The sequence below is a fragment of the Somniosus microcephalus genome, chromosome 25, assembly GCF_052327205.1.
Source record: "Somniosus microcephalus isolate GS21.2 chromosome 25, FLI_Smic_1.0, whole genome shotgun sequence".
NCBI lineage: Eukaryota > Metazoa > Chordata > Chondrichthyes > Squaliformes > Somniosidae > Somniosus > Somniosus microcephalus.
Genome location: NC_141011.1, coordinates 31,870,911 through 31,898,168, shown reverse-complemented (window position 1 = coordinate 31,898,168; position 27,258 = coordinate 31,870,911). Strand labels below are relative to the sequence as shown.

At 43.8% G+C, this 27,258-nt stretch overlaps 2 protein-coding genes across 5 annotated transcripts in view; one reads left to right on the top strand and one right to left on the bottom strand.

Annotated features, from left to right (window-relative positions):
- The window catches only part of ints11 (integrator complex subunit 11), a 36,105-nt gene extending 14,878 nt beyond the window's left edge, over window positions 1-21,227 (bottom strand). Inside the window, exons 1-10 of one of the 4 annotated variants that reach the window (XM_085967106.1) lie at window positions 21,126-21,227; window positions 19,181-19,272; window positions 18,998-19,095; window positions 13,983-14,056; window positions 12,236-12,464; window positions 11,503-11,601; window positions 10,698-10,732; window positions 8,028-8,166; window positions 4,595-4,659; window positions 1,036-1,225 (exon numbers count right to left, since the gene is read on the bottom strand). In XM_085967106.1, coding sequence (XP_085823232.1) covers window positions 1,036-1,225; window positions 4,595-4,659; window positions 8,028-8,166; window positions 10,698-10,732; window positions 11,503-11,601; window positions 12,236-12,464; window positions 13,983-14,056; window positions 18,998-19,095; window positions 19,181-19,208 — 957 coding nt within the window. In that variant the 5' untranslated portion in view covers window positions 19,209-19,272; window positions 21,126-21,227. The other 3 variants (XM_085967105.1, XM_085967107.1, XM_085967104.1) reach the window with 3 other exon arrangements.
- A 56-nt stretch (window positions 21,228-21,283) lies between these two features.
- cptp (ceramide-1-phosphate transfer protein) lies at window positions 21,284-27,035 on the top strand. Its single transcript, XM_085967108.1, has 2 exons — window positions 21,284-21,428; window positions 23,118-27,035. Exons 1-2 carry the CDS (start codon window positions 21,310-21,312, stop codon window positions 23,638-23,640), a joined length of 642 nt encoding a protein of 213 aa, XP_085823234.1. The 5' UTR covers window positions 21,284-21,309; the 3' UTR covers window positions 23,641-27,035.
- The last annotated feature ends 223 nt before the right edge of the window (window positions 27,036-27,258 follow it).

Here is a 27,258-nt window from a genome sequence, read left to right as displayed (position 1 = left end):
GTCACCGGGCTAAAGAACAAGAAAACAACTGCCACCAGTGTTCCTGCACCTGAACACTAGCCAGTGACCGCTGCTGGAGAGTAATGTGTGGTTTGTTGGGTGAGTAAAGGGATGCGTTTGACACTTATGCCCTCTATGGTTGAATAGTCTGCTGACATTCACACATAAAGAGAGCTCACTCAAATAAGCTGCCAGTGCCCATGGAACTACACCTTTGGAGTCACTGACTCTAGAAGAGGATAGAAGAAGAAATGAAGAAGAAATATATAGTAGCTGGGCTGGTTCAGATTTGTTCAAATAAATCGGAGCTAAACTAGCTAGACCTAGCTAGCGAATCATAGAATTTTGCAGCACACAAGACTACACAATGGTCCATTGCACCAGAAAGACCTACCCACTATCATTCCCCATACTCTTTAAATTTCCCCTCATACTCTTTAAATTTTCCATTTCCAAATATTTATCCACTTCCCCTTTAAAACAGTTATGTATTCTGCTTCTATCACGGTTTCTGATAGGGTATTACACCTCTTAACCACTCACTGCATAAAAGGATTTCTCCTAATCTCTCCCTTCATTCTGTTGGTCATGATCTTAAATGAAGGCCTTTTAGCTACCAACTAAATGACCCCGGAGTTAGTAAAATCAGTGCATTAATACCTTTTTTACCTTTTTATCTTATCAAAATTCCTCATAATTTTGAGCACCTCTATCAAATCCTCTCTCAATCTTCTCTGTTTTGGTGAAAATAGCCCCAGTTTCTCTAGTCTCTGTTTGTAACTAAACCTTCTCGCCCCGGTAACACCTTAGTACTGTACATAGCTTCTGTATAATTTGGGTTTCAAATACCACGAGTGACTATAGGTATATATAAGCTTTCATAGTTCAAATTATGAATCTAGTCTATATTAAAATGTGCATAATATCAGGTCAAACAAGGGAAAAATAAAAGTTTTTAGAAACAAAAATTTCTGTACACAACCAAATGATTTGAAACAAATCAAAACAACCGAGCAAAATACAACAGCAACACACCATTGGTCCAGGGTTGTCAGCATAGGTCCTATCAAATGCCTTGATGTGTTTGAACTCAAACATGTTTCTCTGCACAAATGTCTTCCTAATTTTTTGATTGGTCCACGTAATGAATAATTTATAATAATGATTGGCTTTTTCCGTCAGTCCAGTTGAGAAGTAAATGGGTGCCTTCAAGTTCATTCTCTCCCTGCACGTAGAAATAACAATCACATTCTGAAACAGTCTTTATCAGTTACAATATTATCATGGATGATTTAGCTGTAGTAAATCATCTTCCTGAGGCTATTAAGTTATTTTGATAGAATCCATAACACTGCAAATTATAGGTGGTCTGTGGAAGGAATGGGTTTAATGAACTAAATGGTCTTTTCTCATTCTGTAAGTTGTGAGGACATTTCCAATTTCTGCCTCTGAGATTGTTGGTTATGCTTCTTTATAGAGGCAAAAGAATTCTCGATTCATCTCAAAATCTGAGCTCCTTTTGCCATTATAGATATATGTGTCAGTCTTGGCTCAGTGGTAGCGTTCACACCTCCGAGTCAGAAGGTTATAGGTTCAAGCACCACTCCAGAGACTTCAGCACATCTGTAGGCTGATACTTCAGTGCAGTACGGAGGGAATCCGGCACTGTCAGAGGCACCGTCTTTCAGATGAGACGTTGGTCCAAGGCCCCATCTGCTCTCTCGGCAGGATGTAAAAGATCTGGTGAGTTCTTCTGGTATCCTGGGCAATGATTATCCCTCAATAAACACCACTAAAACAGTTTTTTTCCATTGCTCTTTGTGGGACCTTGCTGTGCACAAATTGACTGCAGCATTTCCCAACATTGCAACAGTGACTGCATTTCAAAAGTACTTCAATAGCTGTGAAGCACTTTGGGATGTCCTGAGGTTATGAAAGGTGCTATGTAAATGCAATTTCTTTCTTTCATTTTTGAGTTCTACATCTAAGTTGGCACCCGATCAAGGAGATCTAGATCAAGGGCAATTCCCTGGCTGATATGGAGTCATGAAGAGGCTTGGCAGTATAAGCTTGCAACTAGAGTCTCCAACCAAGTGTAACTCTCGGAGCTGCACAGTGGTTTCTCGCTCACTTACTGCTGTTGTACCTTCAAATAACACCTTGCAGAAAGAACAATTTTAAAACCAGCACTTAAGCTCAAACCTAAAGCCTTATCAGTGACAACCATATCCAGAGAATGAATATAATAATTTTTTTAAATGCCAAACAGATTGTGTTCTAACACAAAATAATGCAGTCCCTTGTAGATTTATTTTAGTAGTTCACACCCCTGGACTGCAAAGGTTTTATGTTACCAGTGAATCTTCCAAACGTTGATTCATGGTGAATGGGCTGGATTTTGCTGTAGCAGAGCATCTAACGGCCTCTACCGTTAGTTAGACTTTCCCCGGCACCCTTCAGTTCAAAACATTTTTGCCCACAAAGTTGACGTGCGAGCTGATAATGGCGCAGTGAGGGAAACAGGACCTCTGGGACACAGGGCCTCTGGGACCTGAGTGAACAGGGCAACCAACAGGGTATCTCCTTAACCAATGAGATTTAAGGATTTGGAAATAAACTCAGGAAGGACTGAGAATGAGGGTGAATTAAAGGGTGTGCATTCAATGTCAAATCAGGTACAGAAAGAGAAATAAAGAGAGGGAAAGAAAGATTGGATTAAGAGAGAGAGAAAACAAGACAAAAAGGAAAAGTAAGAATTTTTTTTAAATGATCTCCCCGAAAAATTCAAACCCTGAAGGAATGAGACTCCACACTTGTTAATTTTCAGCGCCAGAGGTTGATTGGCAGTAATTAACAATTATCATGTTGTTAAAAGGATACTTACACTATTAAACTAACCCTAAATATCTGCGACGGGTTTAGTTTGTATCTACCGCGCAAATACAGCAACTTCATGACATTTCAATGCTGAGGCAGTCAACAAGATGCCGTTTTCGTGAAGCTATCTAGTGGTGCAAATCAGACAGCAATTTCTAGATATTCGCATTTACCCGTGATTCTGCCACTCTCCTGAAGTTGTACCATTCACGCATAAATAATGGGGAACGCCATTAGCCTCACCGTTATTTTGAGAGCAAATTCTGGCCCAATGTGTTTTAATGATGGGGTGTTATGCCATCTGACGTACAATATATGATTACATAATACAGCTAGTCTTCTGTGCAGTCAGTGCTGGAGAAAAATTCAAAAATAAAAACACATGCAAGTGAAAGAGGAAGTGCTGGGTTCGGAGGAACTGTGAGGAAGCAGGGGCTGGAGGGACCCACGGTTGGGTTGTGGGAGACAGTAGGTGCAAAAACCAGTCCTGGGAGGGAATGCAAGACCTGGAGTCTGTAAATTGGAAACACTCAGTGCGGCTGGAGGGTGGGGAAGATAGTGTCAACAGGTGGAGGTACAGAAGGCTTGTGTCTGGGGTCCATCAGGACTCATTGGTGGGAGGTCTTGGAAGCACGCAAGAGTGCCGAGGTTCGGCAGAACTTCAGCAAGGCCTATGGTTTGGAGTTTGCAATCATTGTGGCGGGGGAGGGGGGGAACGAGGAGGGAAAGAGCTCCTGGTGGCGCTAGAAGGGAGGATCTTGGAATTTAGCAGCAGCACTCCTATTTTCCACATTTTATATATCTTTATATCTATCTCCTCTCACACTTTCAGGAAATTATGCATTTGAACATCTAGATGGGGCAAAGGGAGGGGGTGGGTGGGGCTGGGAGAGCTCATTAGAGGTCAGAGTCAGAGGAACGGTGGGTTTGCGGGGGGTTGAAGAGTTGGAGGAGGTTACAGAGATAGGGAGGGGTGAGTTTTGGATGAGCTGAAGTTTAGAGAGGGCGGAGGATGGGAGGCCAGCCAGCAGAGCATTGGAATAGTCGAATCTGAAAGTGACAATGGGCATGGATGAGGGTTTGGCAGCAGATGGATGAGCAAGGGGGCAAAGGCAGGTGATATTATGGAGGTGAAGTAGATTCATCCTTGTGATGGAGTGGACTGGAGTCGGAAGCTCAGTTCAATAGGACGCTGAGTTTGCAAACAGTCTGGTTCAACCTAAAATAATGGCAGGGAAGGGGAGATGGAATCAGTGGGGGCCGGAGACGATGGCTTTGGTCTTCCCAATGTTTAACTGGAGCAAATTACGGTTCATTCAAGACCGGATGTTGGAAAAGCAGTCTGACAACACAGAGGCAGTGGAGGGGGGTCGAGAGAGGTGGACGTAGAGCTGGGTGTCGTCAGCGTACACGTGGAAGCCGAACCCATGGCTGTGGATGATGTCGCCCAAGAAATGTGTTAAAAGTTTAAAAAATAAAAAGCTATAATATCACTTAGTGATCTAAGGGTTAAGGCAGGAAATCTGGGCAAATACAACTGACTGCCAGCTGGATTTCGTAACTTTCAGAATTTTTGTAAACTTGGGCAGCAAATGCTGGCCTGAATTGTCTCTCCCTCTGTAACCAACATCCACCCACTGCCTTTCTGCCTTCATGGAAAATAATCTCCATCATCATCTTTAACCACGCCATTTCTTTGAAAGCTGACAAAAATTACCAGAAGGTTTCCAGTAGGATGCAAAGCTCCTGGGCTCGTCCGAGGGCAAAGACAGGAATCAGCACCTATTAAAATGAAGGCTTGTCAAAATGCATTCGGCACAACATTCTACATTTAGTTAAAAATTCTAAACAACCTTTTAAAAAAAATATTACATTCATTCATGTTTTATTCACAGGGGGACATGAATCTCGTCATTCATGTGGAAATGACTTATGAAATAATACTGGGCGGCCTGCTGGTGGCGCTGTCCAGGGAGAGTATAAATACGCGGGCATGGGCCCAGCTTGCTCAGGACATTCTTTAACAGGAACTAGTGAAGGACACAACTAGACCTCCATGTTGAAAAACAGTTGATTAAAGCCTTGTTTAATACTCAGATCAAGTGCCTAGTAGTTTTCTTACATCACAGGGCTTCCCTGGGTGCCTAGTGGGTAAAGATACTGTTGAAGCTCAGCTGTGGGCTCCTCCTCAACGCAATTGCCTGCGCCGATACTAGTTGTCTAGATTCGCACAGAGAAGAGTACTGGAGGCCGGCAGGCATGTGTGGAACATAGGAACAGGAGGAGGCCATTCAGCCCCTCGAGCCTGCTCTGCCATTCAATTAGATCATGGCTGATTTGTACCTCAACTCCATATCCCTATATGTGGAATCATACAGCATGGGCCAGTGTGTATAGGAGAGATGGGGAAAAAATAAGAGAAAATCACAAGAAACCATTTTAAATTTAGAAAAATACCAGTCACCTGATAATACTTGGGGGAGGGGGGAGAGAAATCGATCAATGGTTGTGTACCGGAGGATGGCTTAACAACCCACCCCACCTTCGCCAAAATGTGCACTGGAGGCAGACCTAAAAAAAAATTGCTGGTCACGGTTATAATGTTTTAAGATGATTTAAAAGTCAATCTATCCCAACATTAACCGTGTCTCTATACATGAACAGTTCTAGGGAACGGGATACACATTTGGCCTAAGCACTTACTGTACTATAAGCTAAGGTTGTAGCACTGAGGCAAAGGTTGAAAAGATCATAAGCTGCGGCCTCAGCTAAACCTGCAAACTAGGTATTACGGAAGCACAGGACAAGTTTGTATTATAGTATAAGAATAGAACCAGGCCCCCTTTTAACTTCAGAGCGTTCTTGAGGGTCAGGAGCAATGCAGCCATGCAGTGGGCCTGGAGGGCGGGAGCTGGTCACTCCAGGACTTGTGCTGTTCGTGGATATCAGACAGCGTTCTCGGAGGTAGTCGGAGCCTGGGAACCAGGTTATATTATTTGCATGTCATTTAATATAAATGAAAGACCAAATCAGTCACTGTAATGAAGCTTGTTATTATAAAAACCACTCGTGTGTAAATCATAATAAGTGGAGCTATTGTCGCCGGGCTAACAACCCTTTGTTGCAACGGTAACCACTAAGAAATCCCCTAACAGTCACCATGCAACTGAACAGTGGCCAGACACTCCTCCACACGGGGCAAAAGAACACGAGGGAGTGCCGGATACTGCGGAGAAAATTATAAGGAGCTTAACCTCGCAAAGCAATTCAATCCTGCAGTGCTTTCTTCTAAATAGAGCAGAGTTCCACTTAAGTTTCAAATCATGAGTAAGCAAAGCAAATCCTTAAGACAATTATTTTCAATTACGCAATGTGATAATAGGAGGCGATCGAGTCTGAAACATGTCAATCTCCACAGTCGAGAACTTGCTGCTTCTTTCATTTTTTTCTCCAAATCATTTTATTATTGAATTGTAAAAGATTTGTACTCGCGATTAGACAGTGGTACACTATAGATTAACAGACTGGATGCTCTGCTGTGGAGGTTACATGTTACTTGTAGATATATACGTTCAGGCTTCTTTGCAGTTACACAGTTTTTCATACTTGGGTGGAGCCTTTTCAGCTGCAGTACTCACCTCACCCCCTCCACTTCCTTGTTTCCCATCCTCCTCTCCTGCTTTCTTTTCCTCACCCTCCTCTCTCTCCCCCTTCCCTGCCTTAGTCCACCTGTCCCCCCCCCACACTCTAGCTCTGTTTAACTTGTCTTTCAATCCCCGGGTACAAAGCCACAGGGGATCCACTAGTATTATGTAAAAATCTTACATCAGCATGCACTTCGGGGGCGATTTTGTGAATGGGGGCGTGTTGGAGGCGGGACTGCTGCTTGTCGGGTCGATGTCCCGCCTCCATCGATTTGTGGCCAACCCACGCTATTTTCCCTTGATTGACCTTGTTAAGCCTACCCAGCGGGCTTAGCAGGCCAATTAAGGGAAAAGCGGTTGCAGAGAATGTCAACGTATGACGTTTCATCTGTCAAATATTTTTGACAGATGACTTGTCATCGTTTGGCAGCTCTGTGAAGCTGTCAAACAGTGACATTCTCTGTAGTTTGATGAGGTCTTGTATACAAGACCTCATCAACCTTCTTTCTTTTCCAGAAATGAGATGGTTGTTGCATCTGAGAATGCAACGGCCATCTATCATCTGCAACGCGGCGGTCCGAGACTCTCCGCGTACAAACCGACTGAAGCCTGCAGGAAGAAACAAAGGCAAGTACACTTTTACGAACACTTTGCACTTACCTCAGATACTCACCTCTACACTCTTGCACCCATCACTTACCTTCACACCACACTTCTGCACCCCCCCGACCCCCGCAGACCCAGTACTTGCCTCGCCGAGCTGGCGGGTTTCGGAGCCTTCGGGAAGCCCGCACTTGTGAGGGCAAAAAGGGGATAATCCTGGCAGTTAATAGGCTTTAATCCCTTCCCGCTTCCAAGGAGACGGGACCCGGCGCGGGACGGCTACCCGCCTCCTAGGAAGATGGCACGGAGGCGGGTTGGGCACCCGCCCCCAAATTCTGCCATTTTCCCGGCAGTCCCGCCTCCCCAGGGCTGGCAAAATCGCCCCCTTTACGTCAACTTTTTCATTATAATTACTACATTGATAATGGAAATTGCAGCAGCACGACTGACAGGAGACTGTAATCACCACATGACAAGTTTGCAAAGGCAGTGTCCATTTTAAATGTGGACGCAGGCAGTTATAATAGAAGTATATATAAAAATAAGGACAGAATGTAGAACTTTAAAATGGGGAATGAACTACATCTGCGCACCCTGGCTGAGGACACACTGCTGAGCCGATCCTATCCTCACCCAACATCGGCACACAGTGCCAGCAGTGCTCACTTGATCCAAGGGTACAGAGGCCAGGGATAGCATTAAGGCTGTGATCAGTTCACTCAACACAGACCAGGAATCGAGCTTGGAGACTACAATAAGGCTGAGCTACTCACTGCCTTAATCAGTTGAGCCATCAGCAGAGCTGGCATGAATGTTAAAAAAATTCTGAAAGAACAATACGTGGAGTATTCAGGAAACACATTTACTTTTCGCCTTTTGCAGAGTACAATATTTACGTCATACCTTTCCACCCCTTTCTATTGCATCATGCACTTTCTTCAGAAAGTCTCTTTCTCGGCAACGCTTTGAGTCTCGGATTGTAGTAGCATATGTAGATTCAGAGATGAATAAATCAGGGCGACACTTGTCAATCCAAGCAGCCCTAAAACAAGGAAAGGCAAGTCAGGCTTTGACAGATTGCTTTCTTTTAATTATTCAAATCAGAGAATCATTGAACGTTACAGCACAGAAACAGGACATTTGGCCCATCAACTCTGCTCTGGTGTTTTTCTCTATCATAGAATCTTACAATACAGAAGGAGGCCATTCGGCCCATCGTGCCTGTGCCGGCTCTTTGAAAGAGCGATCCAATTAGTCCCACTCCCCTGCTCTTTCCCCCTAGCCCTGCAATCCCACCTTCCTGTTCACTCCCCATATACTTTAATTTTCCTCTTTTTCAAGGAACTATTTAGTTTGTTACTTTAAGTAGTTTCTGTTTGCATATATGTCCCTACGGAATCATTTTTCTTTTATATAGGACGTGTTATACTTGCGAGATGAATCCATAAGATATTTTCTAACTATCAACAAAACACAAGTGAGGTATCAAAGCCTTTGGAATTACCTGAAAAGTTTTCATTATTTAATTCATTGAAAATGAAAATAGAACTCAAATTAGGATGAGGAAAAGCACTGTCTCTCTGGCTAGCTGTCCTACTGAGCTAAAAATGAAACAACTGATAACATATTAAACTTAACCTGAAAAAATCATCCTGCATCTTCCTTTCAAATCATCTGGAAGAACTCAGAAAGAGATTCCGATATCCATTTACACCATGAGAAAATATACCCTTCCAGTTATGAATCAGCCTGCTTCTCACTCTGACAGAACTATACTGATTGATGTTGGGAAATTATACACATGCTTAGGCTGTACCATTGCCCTGAAGCCAATAGAGTGATCGTTATGCTGCTTATGAGAATCGCACAAGAAGCTCTGCCACCTCCCCTCATCCATCTGCATGCTTGCGAAACAAGACGATAATTTAAACTGGGTAATTTTGTGAGTCAGTGGTACGTGGGTTTCAGATCCAGCCAATGAATCTCACATCCAAATCAAAAGCAACATTAAGAGGCGCCAACTGGCTTGAAGACAAGTAAGCTGTTAGCTGCTCCATATGAAACAAACCAACCTGGTTGAGAAATGACAAAATCCGTTATGTAAGTGAGCTGCCAAACTCTGTTGTGCCCCCTTTATAATACAGAATTGCTTTGAACAGAAATCTATCCCATTTACGTTGAAGGGTGGATTACATAAAACTAATGACAACTGTGCATACGCAATCTTGGGCACGCATCGTTTGAAAGGTCATTGCTGGCCACAGACTGGAGAAAGTCCTCAGCTTCCCAGTGGCCAGAAAGAAAGGCCGGCTAGGCCAGAAGCATGTTTTTACAGTAATGCTAGAGGCGCTGGTGAAGGAGCCAAGCACAATCTCTTCAGGGGGGGGGTTTCTGCGCTGCTCCACCACCAGTAGCTGTAGCACCACCAGTCTGCTCCCAATGGCAGTACAGTCTAAGGGGCATAAGATCCATATACCGAACGTACGGTAATGCACCCTTATAAAGAAGTGTGCTAGTGAGACACCTTCTGGATGCCTGTGATATTACACGTTGCACCATAAACATTTTCAATAAAATAAATGTAGGAAGTCACACAACACCAAGTTATAGTCCAACAGCTTTATTTGAGATCACAAGCTTTCGGAGCACTGCTCCTTCGTCACCTGACTTCACCTGACGAAGGAGCAGCGCTCCGAAAGCTTGTGATCTCAAATAAAGCTGTTGGACTATAACTTGGTGTTGTGTGACTTCTTACATTTGTCCACCCCAGTCCAACACCGGCATCTCCACACCATGACTACAATAAAATAAAGTACTGTATACTGAAGGGTAAAACACTGGCCCGGAATTGCTTCTAACGGCGTAATTGGCAAGTTATACCAAAATTTACACCGATTATGTTGGCCGGTACTTACACTGGAATTTTCTGCCAATCTCATTAACATAGATTGGAGCGTAAAAACAGCCATAAACAAGCAAAAATCAGAGTAATCGGGGCCCGAATAAAGCCCTGAGCTTACAGTATTTTCATTCTTTGTCCTACTTTATGTATGAGAATTAAAGTTTGAAGGCATTAAACTATTAGGAACAGCATGTTTAAGAAAATGCAATTGTGGAAGCTTTCTAATTTTTAATGTAATTCATTCTGATGTCAAAATATGCACTCAAAGATACAGAAAATACAGTGCAGGTCTCAGTGTGGAGAATTTTTTTAAATGCTTTAAAAAAATTGCCGTAGTTTGAGGCTTTGACTCGCCGCCCATCGCTGCCAACACTCAGCGACCTGAGCGGGAAACAGTGGACACGGGAGTTCAGCATCCAACCCTGTCACCGAAAAAACACAATCGCCTGGCACAATATAGTGGCTCAGGAGATTGCAATCAGAGGGTGGAGACTGGTTAAAAATAAATTCAGGAGCCTCAAAGAAGTTATGGCAGATTTGCAGCCCGATGTTATAGCCATTGCTCAGCATCGAGGCAGAGTAACAATATTGTAACATACAGAACCGTTCGCCGGCAAACTGTAATTGAAGCAAATACGTTTTGAGGCACAAAGCGAATGAGACAGACTCACCCTAAATGTCGATCTGGTGTCATGTTGTAATCACCCTGCGGATTTTTAATACAAAGTAAGTACAATCAGAGACGGAAAAAAAAATCAATGGCCGACTTGCAAGAAAACTCCAGTAGATTTTTATATTTGTTGGTGAGGTTTGTGACCCGTTCTCAGCGCCCTTCTAATTCAAATGAATTGAAGACCCAGTCTGTGCTTTCGGACAAGCTTCAGCGGGACGCTACGAATGACCTCAGCACTTCCTGGGCTAGGCAGGCAGGAAAAGCCAGCCTAAGTTCCACCCCCGGTTGCTATCCAGTGACTCCCGTTGGAAAGTGTGGATGTGTGAACGCTGGGTGAGGATAGGATTGGACTTGGTTGTGATGCCCCCCATGGATCAATAGCCCGCCAGCACGCACAGTGTAAGCTCGCACATGAACAGTGGCTAATGGAGGCCACTGAATACCAGTAGAACCATGGTTCAGCATTCGTCAACAGCTTCAGTAAAGATGAAAGTAAATAAAAAACAAGTGGGCCAAAAGTGGCTGCTATATGTGATCATTCAGTATATTGCGTATCACAGCATGTGGACATCGCAGTGTATCTGGCACTAAGATTCCCACCGTACGTTATACAAGTAGTTCAATGTAATGAGAGACATTACAGCACCACAATGATGATTCGTATTCCAGGTGACAAGGCCAATAAAAATAAAAATCATATTTCAATCAAAGTAATTAACTTTGAGCCTTGAAGCAATTGCTTGGCATTACTCTCTTGTAGTAATAAGTGACTTGTGTAGCTGCTGAGGCTCATTGATACTCACGGTATACACCACCGACTCGGAGCCCACCCGGATGTGAACCATGGCTGCGCCTAGCACATGTCCAGCGTAATATGCTTTAATTTCGAGTTCATCATCAACCTAGATCATTTCAAAAATACGAATCAGTATCTTCTAAGTCAGACAATTCAGGCAGACCATTCTAGTGGCCCTGTTTGCCCTCCCAAACCCGTGACCCCTACCACCTAGAAGGACAAGGGCAGCAGGCGCATGGGAACACCACCACCTCCAAGTCACACATCATCCTGATTTGGAAATATATCGGCCGTTCCTTCATCGTCGCTGGGTCAAAATCCTGGAACTCCCTCCCTAACAGCACTGTGGGAGTATCTTCACCACACGGACTGCAGCGGTTCAAGGCAGCGGCTCACCACCACCTTCTCAAGGGCAATTGGGGACGGGCAATAAATGCTGGCCTTGCCAGCGATGCCCACATCCCGTGAATGAATAAAAAAGTGTAGGACCAGGGTATGCTGGCAGGCAGTATCGAACGGAAGGTCAGTGAATCATTCCGTACTTGGATCAAGGGGCAGCAGACTAGAGAAACCTTTTATTACAGCTAACATTAAGACAAAAACCCTACACAGGCCCCATCTAAAAAATCATAAGCCTGGACACCATACTCAGATTGGTACATTATCTATGTATCCCGTCTAGTACAAGTTAATATTTTCTTACTTTTTAAACAATGGATTGTAACCAATCCATTGCTTACCTGTACTGTTTGATGCAGATGAACAGCTACAACTTTCTTCATGCAGTCTTTTATCATCTGAGAAGTAAAGAAGTTGGTCTCTCCTTTCTTATCAACCGTAATCTTCCTATAATCTTCTAAAAGGATTGGACAAATGGCTTTTGTAGGGTGGGTCATGTAGATAGGACCATCATAGCCAATCATCTCACTCATGTAAGGAAGGGCACCACAGTGGTCCAGGTGGAAATGACTGATAAGAACAAAGATTGTACAGTAAACACTATAACAAGTGCTCATTTTAAGACATGTCAGAAAATTTAGGATTAACTTACTAAAATGCTTGCTTTGAGATCCAGGCTGGGACATTAACAGTTCACCTATCACCTACATTTCTGAGCAATCCCTTTAGGATTCATCCTGTCTCTTCATTCTACATACTCTAAATGGAGGATGATCTTACAGGCCATAAAAAGAAAACAGATTCTGTATGGAACTAAAGAAAATCCATCACAGCGCACTAAAATAATCCTTACATTTTGGAAAATAGTGAATCCTATTTTAAATCTTTTGGGACTAAAATCATTGTTTGCGACAGTTTGCTATCACATCAAGCCAAATACTGCAGATGGAAAACATAATAAAAACAGAAAATGCTGGAAACAATCAGCACATCCGGCAGCAAATAAAATTCTAAGCTAGCACTACAGCCGGAGCCATGTCTCCTCTATACCCCCACCCCAGCTGCAATAATGTCACCAGCTGTTACGAGAGCAATATGTACAACAGCAAAATACTGTGGACGCTGGAAATCTGAAATAACAACAGAAAATGCTGGAAACACTCAGCAGGCCAGGCAGCATCCGTGGAGAGAGAAAGAGAGTCAATGTTTCAGGTCTGGGACCCTTCTTCAGAACTGGAAAAAGCTAGCGATGGAACAGATTTTCAGCAGGTGCAGAGGCGGGGGGAGAGGAGGATCTGAAGGAACAGTCTGTGCTAGGGTAGGAGGCAGGCAGGAAAGATTAAGGGGGAAAAATTCAGTATCACCCGTTTGGGGCGCCATTATCGGCCGTGCGCAAAGTTTAGCGCCTGGCACTAATTATCGCCTCCGACAGCAAACTTGGCTTTTATCGCCCCTGGAGGTGATTGGAGCGCTAAATCAGGCGCTTCACACCTGTCTTAAGGCGCAAAGGCCGAGGAGCGAGGCGCTACCTCAGAGCGCTGGCGAAGCAAGGAAGGGCAAATCAAAATAAACCTGCAAAGTGCTGCTCAGTACCCAAAACTCCTTCACACAGCGTTGAATCTCTCCAGAAGTCTCTCTCTCTCTCTCTCTCAGAATGCGTGGTGCAAAAATGTCACCGACAAAAAAGGCAGGAAGCGGTCGCCTTTAAATAGCGCTCCCCCAGTCCCTTTCTGACTGCAAAACGCTCCCCTCAACCTGTCGTTGCTAGCGGCAGGCGGTAAGGCAGGGGGCGCCACTCAATATCTGGTCCGGGGCGCTAACGGGGCGTTGCGCACCCGACTGATGTCACAATCTGCCGGCGCAGGAGATCGTGGCGGTAGTGTTTAGCGCTGCCGCAAAATGTCTAGTTAATTTCGCAAGCGGCGCATACATTGCCGCGCCCGGGCGCTAGTTGCTTTGCGCCCCACTAGCGCCCTCTTAAGGCGCTAATGGGAGGCGCAAGCAACTGAATTTTTCCCCCTAAATGTGGCAAATGGGAATGGCAGAATCATACAGCATGAAAAATGGGGGCAGGGGTTATATATTTACCTGATGATGACACAGTCGAGAAATTCGGTCAGTCTTCCATTCTGAGTTATGTAAGAGAAATCAGGAAAGCGTCTCTGGAATAACAAGAAGCAATAAATCACAAACTACTGCACGGAGCCGTACAGACCAGGAAAGTTCTGGTTCAACTCCCAGTCTGTGCCACTACAGCAGCTGGGGAGCAACAACCAGGAAGTTTACAGCCGGGAAGGAGGCTATTTGGCCCATCATGCCTGTGCTGGCACTGTACTAATCTCACTGCCCTCGTCTCTCCCCACTATCCTATATCTTCAAAGGTTTATCCAAGTTTCTGTTAAAAGATGCAATGGTGCTCCCCAGCTTCTTGTGGGAAAGCATTCCATGCTCCAACAACCTTCTGCATAAAGCCATTTCCTCTGACCTCTCTCCTCACTCTCTTAATGACAACTACAGTCGAGAAATTCTGTCTGTCTTCCATTTTGAGTTATGTAAGAGAAATCAGGAAAGCGTCTCTGGAATAACAATAACAAGCAATAAATCACAAACTCCTGCATGGAGTCGTTCTGGTTCAACTCCCAGTCTGTGCCACGACTGCAGCTGGGGAGCAATAGTTGGCCTTATGTGTCCCTGTTTGACTAGGATTTCTTTTCATCATCACTATCCAGTGACTCTGGCTGGAAGTGCACATGTGTGGATGGGTGAAGAGAAGGATCCGGCTTGGCTAAGATGCTCTCTAATGTCAAATATTCCAGGCTCACACTCGCAGACTGGCAGCATGGACAAGCTACCAGAGGCTGTGAAACGGTACTCCCAGAATGAGTCAGCAGCATCATGGGAGGCGAGAAAGCTGAAATGGAAACATCTTTTTAAAAATAAAGACGGTACAAAAGTACGATGAATCTTGTGGCCGCAGAGACGTCACAGGATTTTCAGAATCCTCATAAAAACGTACCAGTTTCAGATTTGACATGTTTTAGAGAAATCTTTTTTTAAACGTAAATTCTAAAACAAAAAGGCACAATTTCCCTATTGAGTAGCATTTCACACGCTGGTTGATTTCTGTGCAGTAACATAAGAACATAAGAAATAGGAGCAGGAGTCGGCCATTCGGCCCTTCGAGCCTGCTCCGCCATTCAATGAGATCATGGCTGATCTTCTGCCTCAACTCCATTCACCGGCCTTATCGCCATATCCCTTGATGCCCTTACTAGTCAGCAATCAGGAGGGTGCGGTGTTGCAGGAGACCAGACCTTTATGCTTTGGGTCTCCACCCAATTATTTACGCCTCCTGAAATGGTGCTTTCTGGTAGTATATGTTCACACTTGCCTCACTTAATTACAGAGATCTGCACCTTCACCACACAATACTCCCTGCTGGTGCAGAACTAGATATTTCATGAATGGGTCATGATCACTATCAGCTGCAGAAGAAAAATAATTTATCTCCAGACTCGGCACATTGAGTCAGTCTAAACCAAAGATACAAGTTGTGATGCTGCACATATCCAAATCAATGCAAAGCGGCAATCAACAAAGTCAATATAATGTTGAGCTACACACAGCTCAAATAATCAGAGGAGGTAATGGTCACATAAGAACATAAGAAATAGGAGCCAGGAGTAGGCCATTTGGCCCTTCGAGCCTGCTCCGCCATTCAATGAGATCATGGCTGATCTTCTGCCTCAACTCCATTCACCGGCCCTATCGCCATATCCCTTGATGCCCTTACTAGTCAGAAATCTATCGACTTCTGTTTTGAATATACCCAATGACTGAGCCTCCACAGCCCTCTGGGGTAGAGAATTCCAAAGATTCACCACCCTCTGTGTGAAGAAATTTCTTCTCATCTCAGTCCTGAATGGCCCACCCCTTTATCCTGAGGCTGTGGCCCCTGATTCTAGACTCCCCAGCCAGGGGAAACATTCTTCCAGCATCCATCCTATCAAGCCCTGTAACGCCTTCCCTGGTAACAGAGATATACACAGGGAAATTTGAAATAAACACATACAGAATTATCAGAAAGAAAAATGCTCCCTGATGGTTCCGCTGTTTAAGTCAATGAGGAACTGAGCCAGACAGGCCAGAAAGGGCAAAGGTCCAATCTCCATTCTGTGCCGTTAGCTGATCTCAGCCACAGCTGCAGTAGGGGGTCCAACAATTAATATCACCATCCCGCTAGAAAGGGGGAAAATTTGACCAGAGTTCCTCCCTCTAATCGTTATCCAGAATCTGCGCGCTGAAAGTGCACGTGGGTGAATATCAACTGAGGGCAAGAATCAGGCTCGGCTAATGATTGAATACCCTCTCTATAATCATTCGGGGAAGTGTTCTGACTGACTTAAGTGCTCTCAACAGGGAGCCTTGCCCAGTGGAAATGCATTATCGCAAATCCAGGCACGCTCTGTGCATCACTTTCCAACCATTCATTTAAATGCGCCTGAACTTCTGCTACCTGCTCCCAGTGGGCGAGAATCCCCGCCGGGAGCACAAATGCATAAAATCACCGTATAGTCTGGGGTCGTACGAGTACCACAGGCAACTGGAAACCAGCAAGGAGAGGTGATTGAAAAACGAAAAGGAGAAAAGAAAATTGTTCATGCATTTATAGGTATATTAGAAAAGGTTCCATAAGAACATAAGAATTAGGAGCAGGAGTAGGCCATACAGTCCCTCGAGCCTGCTCCGCCATTCAATAAGATCATGGCTGATCATCGACCTCAACTCCACTTTCCCGCCCGATCCCCATACCCCTTGATTCTCCTAGAGTCCAAAAATCTATCCATCTCAGCCCTGAATATACTCAACGATTCAGCATCCACAGCCCTCTGGGGCAGAGAATTCCAAAGATTCACAACCCTCTGAGTGAAGAAATTCCTCCTCATCTCAGTCTTATAAGGCCGACCCCTTATCCGGAGTCTGTGCCCCCTAGTTCTAGACTCTCCAGCCAGGGGAAACAGCCTCTCAGCTGTCAATTTATCCTGTCAATTCTGTTTTTCTATTCTTCCTACTATCCCCATCTGTGACAGGGAAAACATATCAGAATACTGAAAAACTGCAGTTTCTGACTGCTTGTGATGCGGCCATGACACAGCGTTCAGCCACAACATGGCGTGTACAGTCTGGAGGTAAACTGCTCAATTCAAGTCCTAATCCTGAAGTTTGCACTTTTCAGTTGCAGTTACAGCACTAACTACCGCTACACGTACTTAACTATCATTTCACTGCCACCTTCAATTCCACTGATTTTTGTAAAGTTACCACCAGCTTCAGGGACAAAACTTGCATTCGTCACACCAACTGTACATACTAACAGGTCAGGTTTCAGCAAGGTCACAACGTACTGATTCGAGATTTTAAAAAACCTTACTCTACCTTAGAAATAAAACCTACTTATAAAAAGCATTTCGCTCAGTAGCTTCCCTGACATGTTTATGCTGTGAATAGCTGAACCATAAAGACCAGGTCTGATCTACCATCTGTGCTAAGATAGCTGACCTTAGCTGGGGCACCAGTTATGGGGGAAGAACCCAGATCTGTCTGATTTCATCCCATGTACAATCCAGTCCAAATTCAGGCTAGGGGAGGGGAGCGAGTCTTCCACCCACCCCCGACATCCAAAGACAGTGGGCTCGATTTTCATTGAGCCGTGGAGTCGGGATTGGAGGCGTGTGGGGGGTTAAATTCCCGAAATCGGGGGTCCCGACCCCATCCCGCCTCCATGCCAGTTTCAAAGGAGGCGGGTACCCGCCCCGCACTGGGACCCGCCTCCCCGAGGCGGGAAGGGATTAGTGCCAATTAACTGCGCAGTTTTTAGCCTAATCCCTATTTTTAAGCTTGAACTGTGGGATTCCCGACGGCTCCAAACCACGCCAAGTCGGAGGAGTCGGGCCGTCGGGTTGAAGGGGTCGAGATGTCGGTGTTCAGGTGAGTGATGTGTGCATGAGTGCAAAGGTGAGTGTGTTTGGTGTGTCTAAAGTGATTAAAGAAGTTTAAATTACCTTTTCTTACCTTTTCAGCCTTCCTTCCTTTAGGTTCGGGGAGTCCCTCATCTCACCGGCACAGAAAGCAGAATGGCTGCGATCTGTCAAAAGTGACAGCCTGCAGCTTTCTGTGCAGGAGAGATTTCTAACTGAGTCTGTGGAGAAGGACTTATGTTAGAAGCAAGCCTGTCAGTGTTTGACAGCTTCAAACAGCTGTGAAACACTGATATTTCATCTGTCAAAACGTCTTGTCAGATGAAATTTCAGTCTGTGACGTCACCTGTTGCCGGGTGGCCCTTAATTGGCCTGCTGAGCCCGCTGGGCGGGCACAAGGTCAATCAAGTTAAAATCGCGTGGATTGGCCGCATCTCGATGGAGGCGGGACTACAACCCCGAAAGTTGTAGTCCCACCTCCAACCCGACTCCTGAATGAAAATCCAGCCCAGTATCTGTGGGAGTTCCCAGGTTCCGATAGATTTTTGGACAATAAAGGAATCAAGGGATATGGGGATAGTGCGGGAAGGTGGCGATGAGGTAGGAGATTAGCCATGATCTTATTGAATGGTGAAGGAGACTCGAGGAGCTCCTATTTCTTACGCTCTCCCTAGGCCTATCGGAACACAAGTCAGCTGAGTGAACAAAAACTGAGGGCCTTTCCCAGGCCTCTGTCTCCCCCTGTCAGAGAGACATAGTGCTGTTCCAACTACTGTTAGCACAGCGGGACGGGCACCTTAAACGACAGGCACAGACCACCAGCCCCAATTATGGAAATGATCATGTCCCCAGTGATATGGGACGTCTGCGGCTGCCGGTGGCTGGGGACCCTGCCCTGCAGCACTTCTACTAATGGAGCATCGACCAGAGAATTTCAGGGCCCGTGTCTTTAGGCGAAGTGTGGAGAGAAGAAAATTGACAAGAAGAAAAATAAACTGTAAGAACCCAGTATTTCCTCAGATTTTTAAACACTGGCCAGGCTATTCTATTTAATAATTGCTCAGCCATGAACAACTGCACTACTTTTTCGCATTTTTCTACTGTTCAATAATTACATTTACTTACATCATCATTATATCCCATGTGCATTCCACAATCCAGCATCACGTTTTTCCCACCAATTGAGACCAGGATGCAGCTACGGCCCACATCCTGGCCCGCCCCTGAAAAAGTAAGGACTTGTCATTATGTGAGCTCATCATATTGAGGATTGCATCCCTTAAATCGGTTTAACGTCTGAATTCTTACCCAAAGGTGTGACTTTTATTTCAGGCATTTGCGACCAGCTTTCCCTGCACTGAGTGCTTGTGAGATCTCAGTGATGAAATCAGCTACTCATTCTAAATTCAGTAAAACAGATCTGTTAAGTTTAAAAGCAGTCAATAGCAACAAAATGCATCAGGAGAGATCACTTGGCTCAGCTGGCTGTCTCCCATATATAGATAGGAAAGGGAAGGAGAGGAGGGGAGCAAAGAGTGTCTCTGTGTACTGGGGAGACGGGGTGAAAAGAGTGCCAGTGTGTACTGAAAGGTGGAGGAAGAATAGTGCCTCCAAGTCACTGCGATAACATTAGAATCAATTTTCCAACAGCTAAATAATCAGACTTACCAATAAGAGTACCAATATACATCCACAATTTCTCCACAAAACAATGCCCACAATTGGCACTAAACAAGTGGTGGAATCTTAACATTTACAGCTCTTGGTGTTGGCACTTCAATTGGAGCTATCCTAATCACATTCCCCTGCCCTCTTCATATATCCTTTCACAAATGTCCTTCTCAAATACTTATTCAATTCCTTTTTCAAATGATTATCGTCTCAACCTCAATAGCTACTTGTGTAACGTGTGTGTGTGAAAAAGGTTCTGCTAACTTTCCCTTCATTCTGCCAGTTATAATCTTCAATCTTGTTACCTTACACGAACCAGTGGAGACAATCTTTCATTGTTTACCCTTTAAAAATCTTTCCGAATTTTGAAAACCTCTACTGAATCACTACTTAACCATCTCTGCTCCAGTGAAAAAAGACCCAATTTTTGAGCCTATCTTCATAACTATAACTTTTTATTCCTGGTATTTTTGTCTGATTACACCTCTGTGAAGCAACTTAGGACATTTATTAAAGGCCCTATATAAATGAAACTTGTTGATAATCATTCTAGTGAACTTTCACTGTAACCTTTCCATGGGTACAATGTTTTGTACAAATGAACTTCCTTACTTTTATATTCAATGTCCCCATGTATAAAACCCAGAATCCCATTTGCTTTTTATGGCCTTTTCAACCTGCACTCACTTCCACCTATAAAGATCTTTGTAAGATCAATGAGTACAGTAGCGTGGTTGTTACTGGACAAATAATCCAGAGAACGTGGATTCAAATCCCACTATAGCAGCTTGAGAATTTGAACTGCATTTAAAAGAAAACTGGAAATAAAAAGCTGGCGTCAGTAAAAATGCCCACAAAGCTGTCAGATTGTTTTTAAAACCCAACTGCCTCAATCTTCATTAATATACAATCTACTCATAATAATTCCAAGTTGTTTTCTGCACTTAAAAAATTGAATTTTCCAATGATTTGAATTGAGCACAATAAATCCCACTAAAAAGTGAGAATTTCGTGCTTTCAAAAAATAAACTATCAATTTGAATTAAATAGACTGTATACACGCTGCTTTGCAATGAGTTCTGCAGAGGTGGAGTACAGAAACAGATAGTAAAAGTGCACAGAGCTGAAAGCCAGATGAAGCCTTCTTTCATTGGTATTAATACAAAATCACAACTAAAGTCTTCAGGTTAACATTCAGATCATTTTAAGCAGCGCAGTTAAAAACACAACTCGGTTTATTGTCTCTTTCTAAAGTTTACATCAGTTTGCACCTTGGTGCGACTGTTTATAAACATGTGCTATTTGTTGCGGGGAGAGGATTACAAACAAACAGTAACTTTGTACAGTATTAGGAAGGTGATGGTGTCTGGGCTGTGGGCCGAGGCCCGGGTCTGGGCTGAGGCCCGGGTCCGCTCTCACCTCCCCACTTTACCCGGCACCATTTAACACAGGCCCCGCTGCGGGTTTTAAACAGGCCTGACTGCAATCCGGATGAAGATCTAGAGCCCGCTCCCTCCCCTACTCTTTACAGCCACTGAGTGACCAGAGCCGCAGCCACCACAACGCCCTGCTTCAGGCCTACCTCACTGCCAGCCAGCAGAGCGTAACCTGGTTACCGGAGAGCCGCCATGATGGACGTGAGAATGAACCAATAGGATGCCCGATTCGGCAGCCCGAGCAAGAGGCGGGACTTCCTGTGAGGGCGGGCGCAGTGTGTGATTGGTCAATAAATACCCCGCTCTGCGGCGCTGGTTTCCGGTGTGAAGATGGCTGATTCAGAGAGGTTCCGTTTGGGTGAGGTGTTGGAGTCATTCAGAAACTGTCTGACCGACAATGGGGAGCTCCTGCAAGAGCACTACTTAAATGGATGGAAGGGACTGGTGAAGTGAGTGGTTTTAAAAGAATCCTATCATCATAATCAGCTTCACTTAGTGTGAGGGCAAAGTACAAAACTGACTTTTTGTAGTGGACTGTTAACTGTTAGCAAGCTGGGGAAGGTGAGAAGATGTGTGTGATTTCTCACAGTGATAATGTTATATGGAGATGGCTTAGTTATTGTAAATTCTGTTTATTTGCCAAACACACTTGTACGAAGATAGTCTCTTCATGAATAATAGGTTTTTTTCATTATAAAACAAATATGTGAAATCCTTATCTCCCAACCTACTAACAGAAACAAAAAAAATTGGAAATATATCAAATTATAGAGGGCCTTTTGCATCGGAAAAGGCAGCTTAAGATTTTGGAGTGGACGTATTGGCAGAACCATACCCTACCCAAAGCATTAACCCATTTTGTACTCCTGCATCTATTTGTTTTTATTTCTGATTCCTAGCATTCACAAAAATGTTTCTATTTAATTCTATTAATCAACCTAATACTTGCAGTTCAATTTTTAGTTTTCAGTGAGTTTAGAGTTGTGGTTAACTAACACACCTGATAGTCTTCTAGTGCAGGAGTGCATCTCACTAATATTGTAACTCAATGGATATTGGTTAAATGTCCCATGTTTGCACAGTAATAGTACAGTCAGAAATCTACCCAAGCAAGTGGCACATTTATAACTAACAACTTGGAGTTTTTAATTTTGCAAATGTAAAGTTTCTCAAAACAAATCCCCTTCATTAGTAATTTGTTTAGCCCGGTGTGCAAACAGGGCATGATGACTGCTTATGTATATGATAGTGGGGATACTGCATTTTATAAATCTATTAGTTTAAACACTTAAATATTTTGTGTGAAAACTCTGCTAGAAAGCAATAATCCTAGGGTTGCCACAAAATCTGGTCCACTGTCAAGCAGGTCACTTTATTCAGCAAAGTAGGTACAAGTTAAACTCATTGAGCCATTAACGGAGTTCATCCTGTATGGTGCAGCTGGAAGATCTCGAGTTTGACCCCTGATTTTCACTGAGGTAGTTGATCTGGGGTGGTAGAAGCATTACAGTTGTACTTGGCACCCATTGGCTAGTGAGGGGAAAGCAGGGTTCCCTCTCCTGATTGCTACCGAGTGAGCAGCTGCTAGAAGCACCTGTGAGGGTGGGACTGGGCTCAGCTATGATGGTACCAGTGAATAGTCTACCGACATTAACTATCGAGGCTCGCAGCTGAATATTAGCTACTTGGGTGTGGTAGTGAAGAGTGCCAAACACCCAATGAACTGTATCCCAGCATAGAATCAGTATCTTCAGGAGAGGAATTGGATAAGAAAATTGGTGATGGAGTAACTGGCTCTGACATGCCCCAGGTTATAGCATACTTTAATGTTATTCCACAGCAGAATTGGTATTTCCTTTTAAAAGTTTTGCCACTCTCTCTCAATGTGTGCACATTTCATGTAAACATTTTTCCACAGTAACATCCAGCCATTAACTGAGTTCAAATTTTACCTACTTTCCTGGATGTCGTGGCCTGCTTGGCAACGGACCAGATTTTGGGGTAACCCTAGGATTATTGTTCCTCATCTCAGTTTTTTAAATTTTTAAATTGCTTTGTTAGGTCAGTGATTTACTTTAAACTTTTGAAATCAGGAGTTTTGAGTTGATACTGAAATATATCTACATTTGATACTCTAGGTTCATGAATAGTCTCGGGACAGCCTTTTCCTTTATTTCAAAAGATGCTGTCGCCAAAATCCAAATTATGGAAAACTACAAAAGTGGTGAAAATGGCCGAGAGTATCTAACCATTCAGTCAATGGTGAAGTACGAAATAGACCACAACCTTGTGGATCTGAAGAAGCGGGATGAGCACTGGGATTCTGGCTGTCGTACACTACTGCGACTCCATCGTGCCCTCCGGTGGCTGCAGCTCTTTCTGGAAAAGCTGCGGGTAGCTTCTGACGATAGCAAAACTTCGGTCCTGTGTACCGAGGCCTATAATGACTCCCTGGCAAACTATCATCCCTGGATAATACGCAAAGCTGCAACTCTCGCCTTTTACATGCTGCCAAGCCGAGCAAGCTTTTTTGAGATTATGAATATGGGCACGACAGAAAAGGTTGTGGCTGCCCTGGGAGAAGCTGTGCCATTCATTTCAAAGGCCTATGACATCACCCAAGACCTCTATAGTCAACACGGCTTACTTGATCTTCCTTAATTTTGCACTTTTGAAAAGCAAATGGGTTGTTCAGTACAATGTTGGGTATTTTAATGATGGTATCTTCTAATGCAATCTTCAGCTGCTAAATATTTCACATTTTTGTAGAAAATTTGTATTACTTCAAAATCAATTGACCTGCGTTGTTGACTTTAGTTAAACAGCACTCCCTCCACCCTGTGAAACAGTTTATTAATATTGGCCTTTCATGTCTGAGATGGATTCAAATCCTGCCCAGACTGATGGGATGAAAGTGCTGCCTGTCTGTGAATTCTTTGTAAAATGAGTTTGGGAAATTTCAAACTAGTTGCTAAAGGGTATGGCATAAAACTGACTTGGTAGTCTTGCTCCAAAAGGGTACAGGATGACTGGTGTGGAAAGTGAAAAATGTAATTTGGCAGAGTAAGGGATGATCCTCTTAAGGTTGGGGCAAAGTAGGGGGAAACGTCACTCTGCATCTAACCATACTAAATCTAATCTGGGAATGATTGCAGACATTGCTGTCTAAATTGGAAAGTGTTCTGTGCCATAGAACTATTATTCCTGATCTCCATCATGCACTTTTGGGGTGACCTTAGCTCATAGAATGGCCTGCTTCAAAACCTCTTTCATAATTGTCACTTTGGCTGCCAGTTGTTTGCCAGGCAACAGGTGCAATACTTGACGAAGGGTCTTCAACCTGAAACGTTGACTCTATTTCTCTCTCTCTCCAGGGATGTTGCCTGGCCTGAGTTTTTCCAGCATTTTCTGTTATAACGGGTGCAATATCTGCTTCAGCACAAACTACCGTAGCTTTTTCAGGGAAGATTCACATTTTTAACACAGACCTGATGGTACATATCTGTCTATAAATTGAGTAAAACAGTCTAGAGATTGTCTTACCAGGATGAAAATGATCCTTTTAAGAAACTCCCCAACAGCATTCCATTTACAATACCTCAAGCTCCAATACACGAGCAAGCTTTTATTCCATCTGTTACTGACCAAGAGCACATGTAATAATCTTCTGATTGATGTGCAAGTGAGGATCACTACTGTTCAATGAGAAGCTAACATGGTTCCAAGGGTGTCTGCAGCCTGTACCTTGTCCAACTGTCCATTCTTCTGTCAATGTGGGCAGTGAGTCTATTTCACTGGGATGCATCACAAGACAACCTGATCAGACCTCAGTGACTTGAACATTTTGTGCATTTTCTAGCAGGGGGGTGACTGGACAGTGATCAGGAACGAGAACTGTGGCTGACTTTTTTGTTCCTATCTCTCTTGCCCAAGGGCAGCGAGGCCAATTGTAAGCACCTCTGCTGAAAGCAGGTAGCTCAGCACACGCCCGAGATTGAACCTGGGCTCCTCCCAGCCCAGTGATCACAGAAACCCCGCAGTGCAGATAGAGGCCATTTCGGCCTATCGAGCCTGCACCGTCACATATCCCACCCGATCCCCGTAACTCCTGCACCAACACATATCCCACCCTATCCCCATGTATTTAATCCCCCCTAACACTAAAGGTCAATTTATCATAGCCAATCAACCTAACCCGCACATCTTTGGACTGTGGGAGGAAACCGGAGCACCCGGAGAAAACCCACGCAAACACGGGGAGAATGTGCAAACTCCACACAGCTTCCTGGCTGAGCAATACAATTATGTGAAGATTGAGCAGTGAGTCGCCTCCTGGACACTTTTTTTTTTTTTTTTTTTTTTTTTTAGGTTTGTTATATTCTGTAAACTAAAGTTCAAAAAGCTTCCCTTCCAGTTTCAAATTATAATCTTTAAATTCAGTTGCTCTTGGCTCCGAGTAAATGTAGGTGGCCTGTCCAACTAAGATCAAGTTCTGATGAAGGGTACATGTCCAAAACATTCTCTTTACAGATGCTGACTGACCTACTGTGGATTTCCAGCATTTTCTGTGTTTTTTAAATTTAAGATCTACTGTCCTTTTCTAGTTCTGATCTGTTTCAAGTATGTTTCACTAATCTCTGTCTATGCGTTTGAAATAACTTGTGAAAGCTGTTGCGTGGAACAAACAACAAAGCCATAAGATTACTAATGTAGTACTGTAAAAAGATCTGAACCATTGTGTGAGACCTGTCCCCTGTGTTGCTTTTGCAAGAGTAGATTAAATTCAGAGAAATTTGAAGTCCTTCTGGAACTAAAAGTGTAGTTTACATAACCTTTTGCACTATATTTAGTTCATAGACTGTGTACTTTTTAACCATGTAATTTGTTTTGCAAGATGGGAAATGAAAAGGGACTGTACGTTTACTTTAAGAACACCTGGAAAGCTTTCATTGTTCTGTATGGAGAGATAAGCCATTTGCTTCCCCCTCTCCCCTCTTTCTGGGTACAGTTCCACAAGCACTAGCTGTTTTCCACTATATTGCTTTAAGTAGTCAATCTTCACACGAACCTGGGCAGTTTCTGTCGGTAAGGGGACATGACATCCGAGCTGATCCTAGACACCCAGACGGGTGTACTTTCCAGCAGGAGCCGGTAGTTAACTAATCAGCAGTGATTTTCCTAACCTGCCCCCTATGGGCATTAAGGCCAATTTTAGTTTCCCAACTGAGAGCAGCTGATTCTGGATTGAACATCTGACCTTTCTGGTCTGTGCAAGGGCCGTGCACTTAACCAACTGGGCCATTGGGGCAGATTAGTCATTTTTAACACTTGTAGAAAGAACATAAATTGGAAGGTATTGCAGCCAGTGAATTCTGTTAACCGCACCAGTATTAGCAGGTTAGTGAGAGAAAAAGACTGCTGGAAATGGCACGTGCGGAATCTGGGTAAAAGCAAGATCAGCTCGCTGTGATGCTCCCTGTGGTCCAATAACTTGATTCTTATTGTCCGGGCTGATGTGTGAACAATGTTAATGGCATTTTACCCCAATAAGAGTCACTGCTTTCAGGACCGGAGAGAATAAATTGGGAAGGCAAAAAAAAATTGATTTCACAATTAAATATTAACTAATTCTGTGAACACTAGAAGTTAGCCTTGATGGTTCTTTTCACTGAGATCAATATTGTTACTGGGATTTTTCCTATTCGTATCAGCACTAGTCGTTCACTAAAGTCAAAAAAAGTCAATTCTCGTCGACCTTCATTTTCGACTCGTATACGTGCACAGTGAATGGGTTTGACCTGCATGTGGAGGATTGCTTCGATTATTGGTAACCCAGTTCTAAACTTCTCTAAATTTCAAACACTAATAGCAGTCAGACTAATCCTGGACTTTAAACAATACTTCTCCCTCATGAATGTGGATGTTTGTAATGTCAAATATTTTTACATTTGATCTGTGACCTGAGATTGTTTAATTTATATAAAATTTGATATCTTTGTAATTTTGGAGTAATTATGTTCACTGCATAAAAGCATTAAATTGTGGTGTATATCATTCTGGTCTTGTCTGTTGTAACTGTTTAGGCCCATCAATCTTTGGGAGGGGGAAAGAGCTGAGCAAAATGAATTTCTCGGCAGTATGCCAACGCCAAACATCATGTATATGCTCATAGTAAATTAGTACGGTATATAATTAATATCGTTTTGGGTGACTAGCTTACTGCAAATCACCTAGCACTGAGATTGGTGTCTCCTTCCTTGGGGAATTACAGACTAAAGC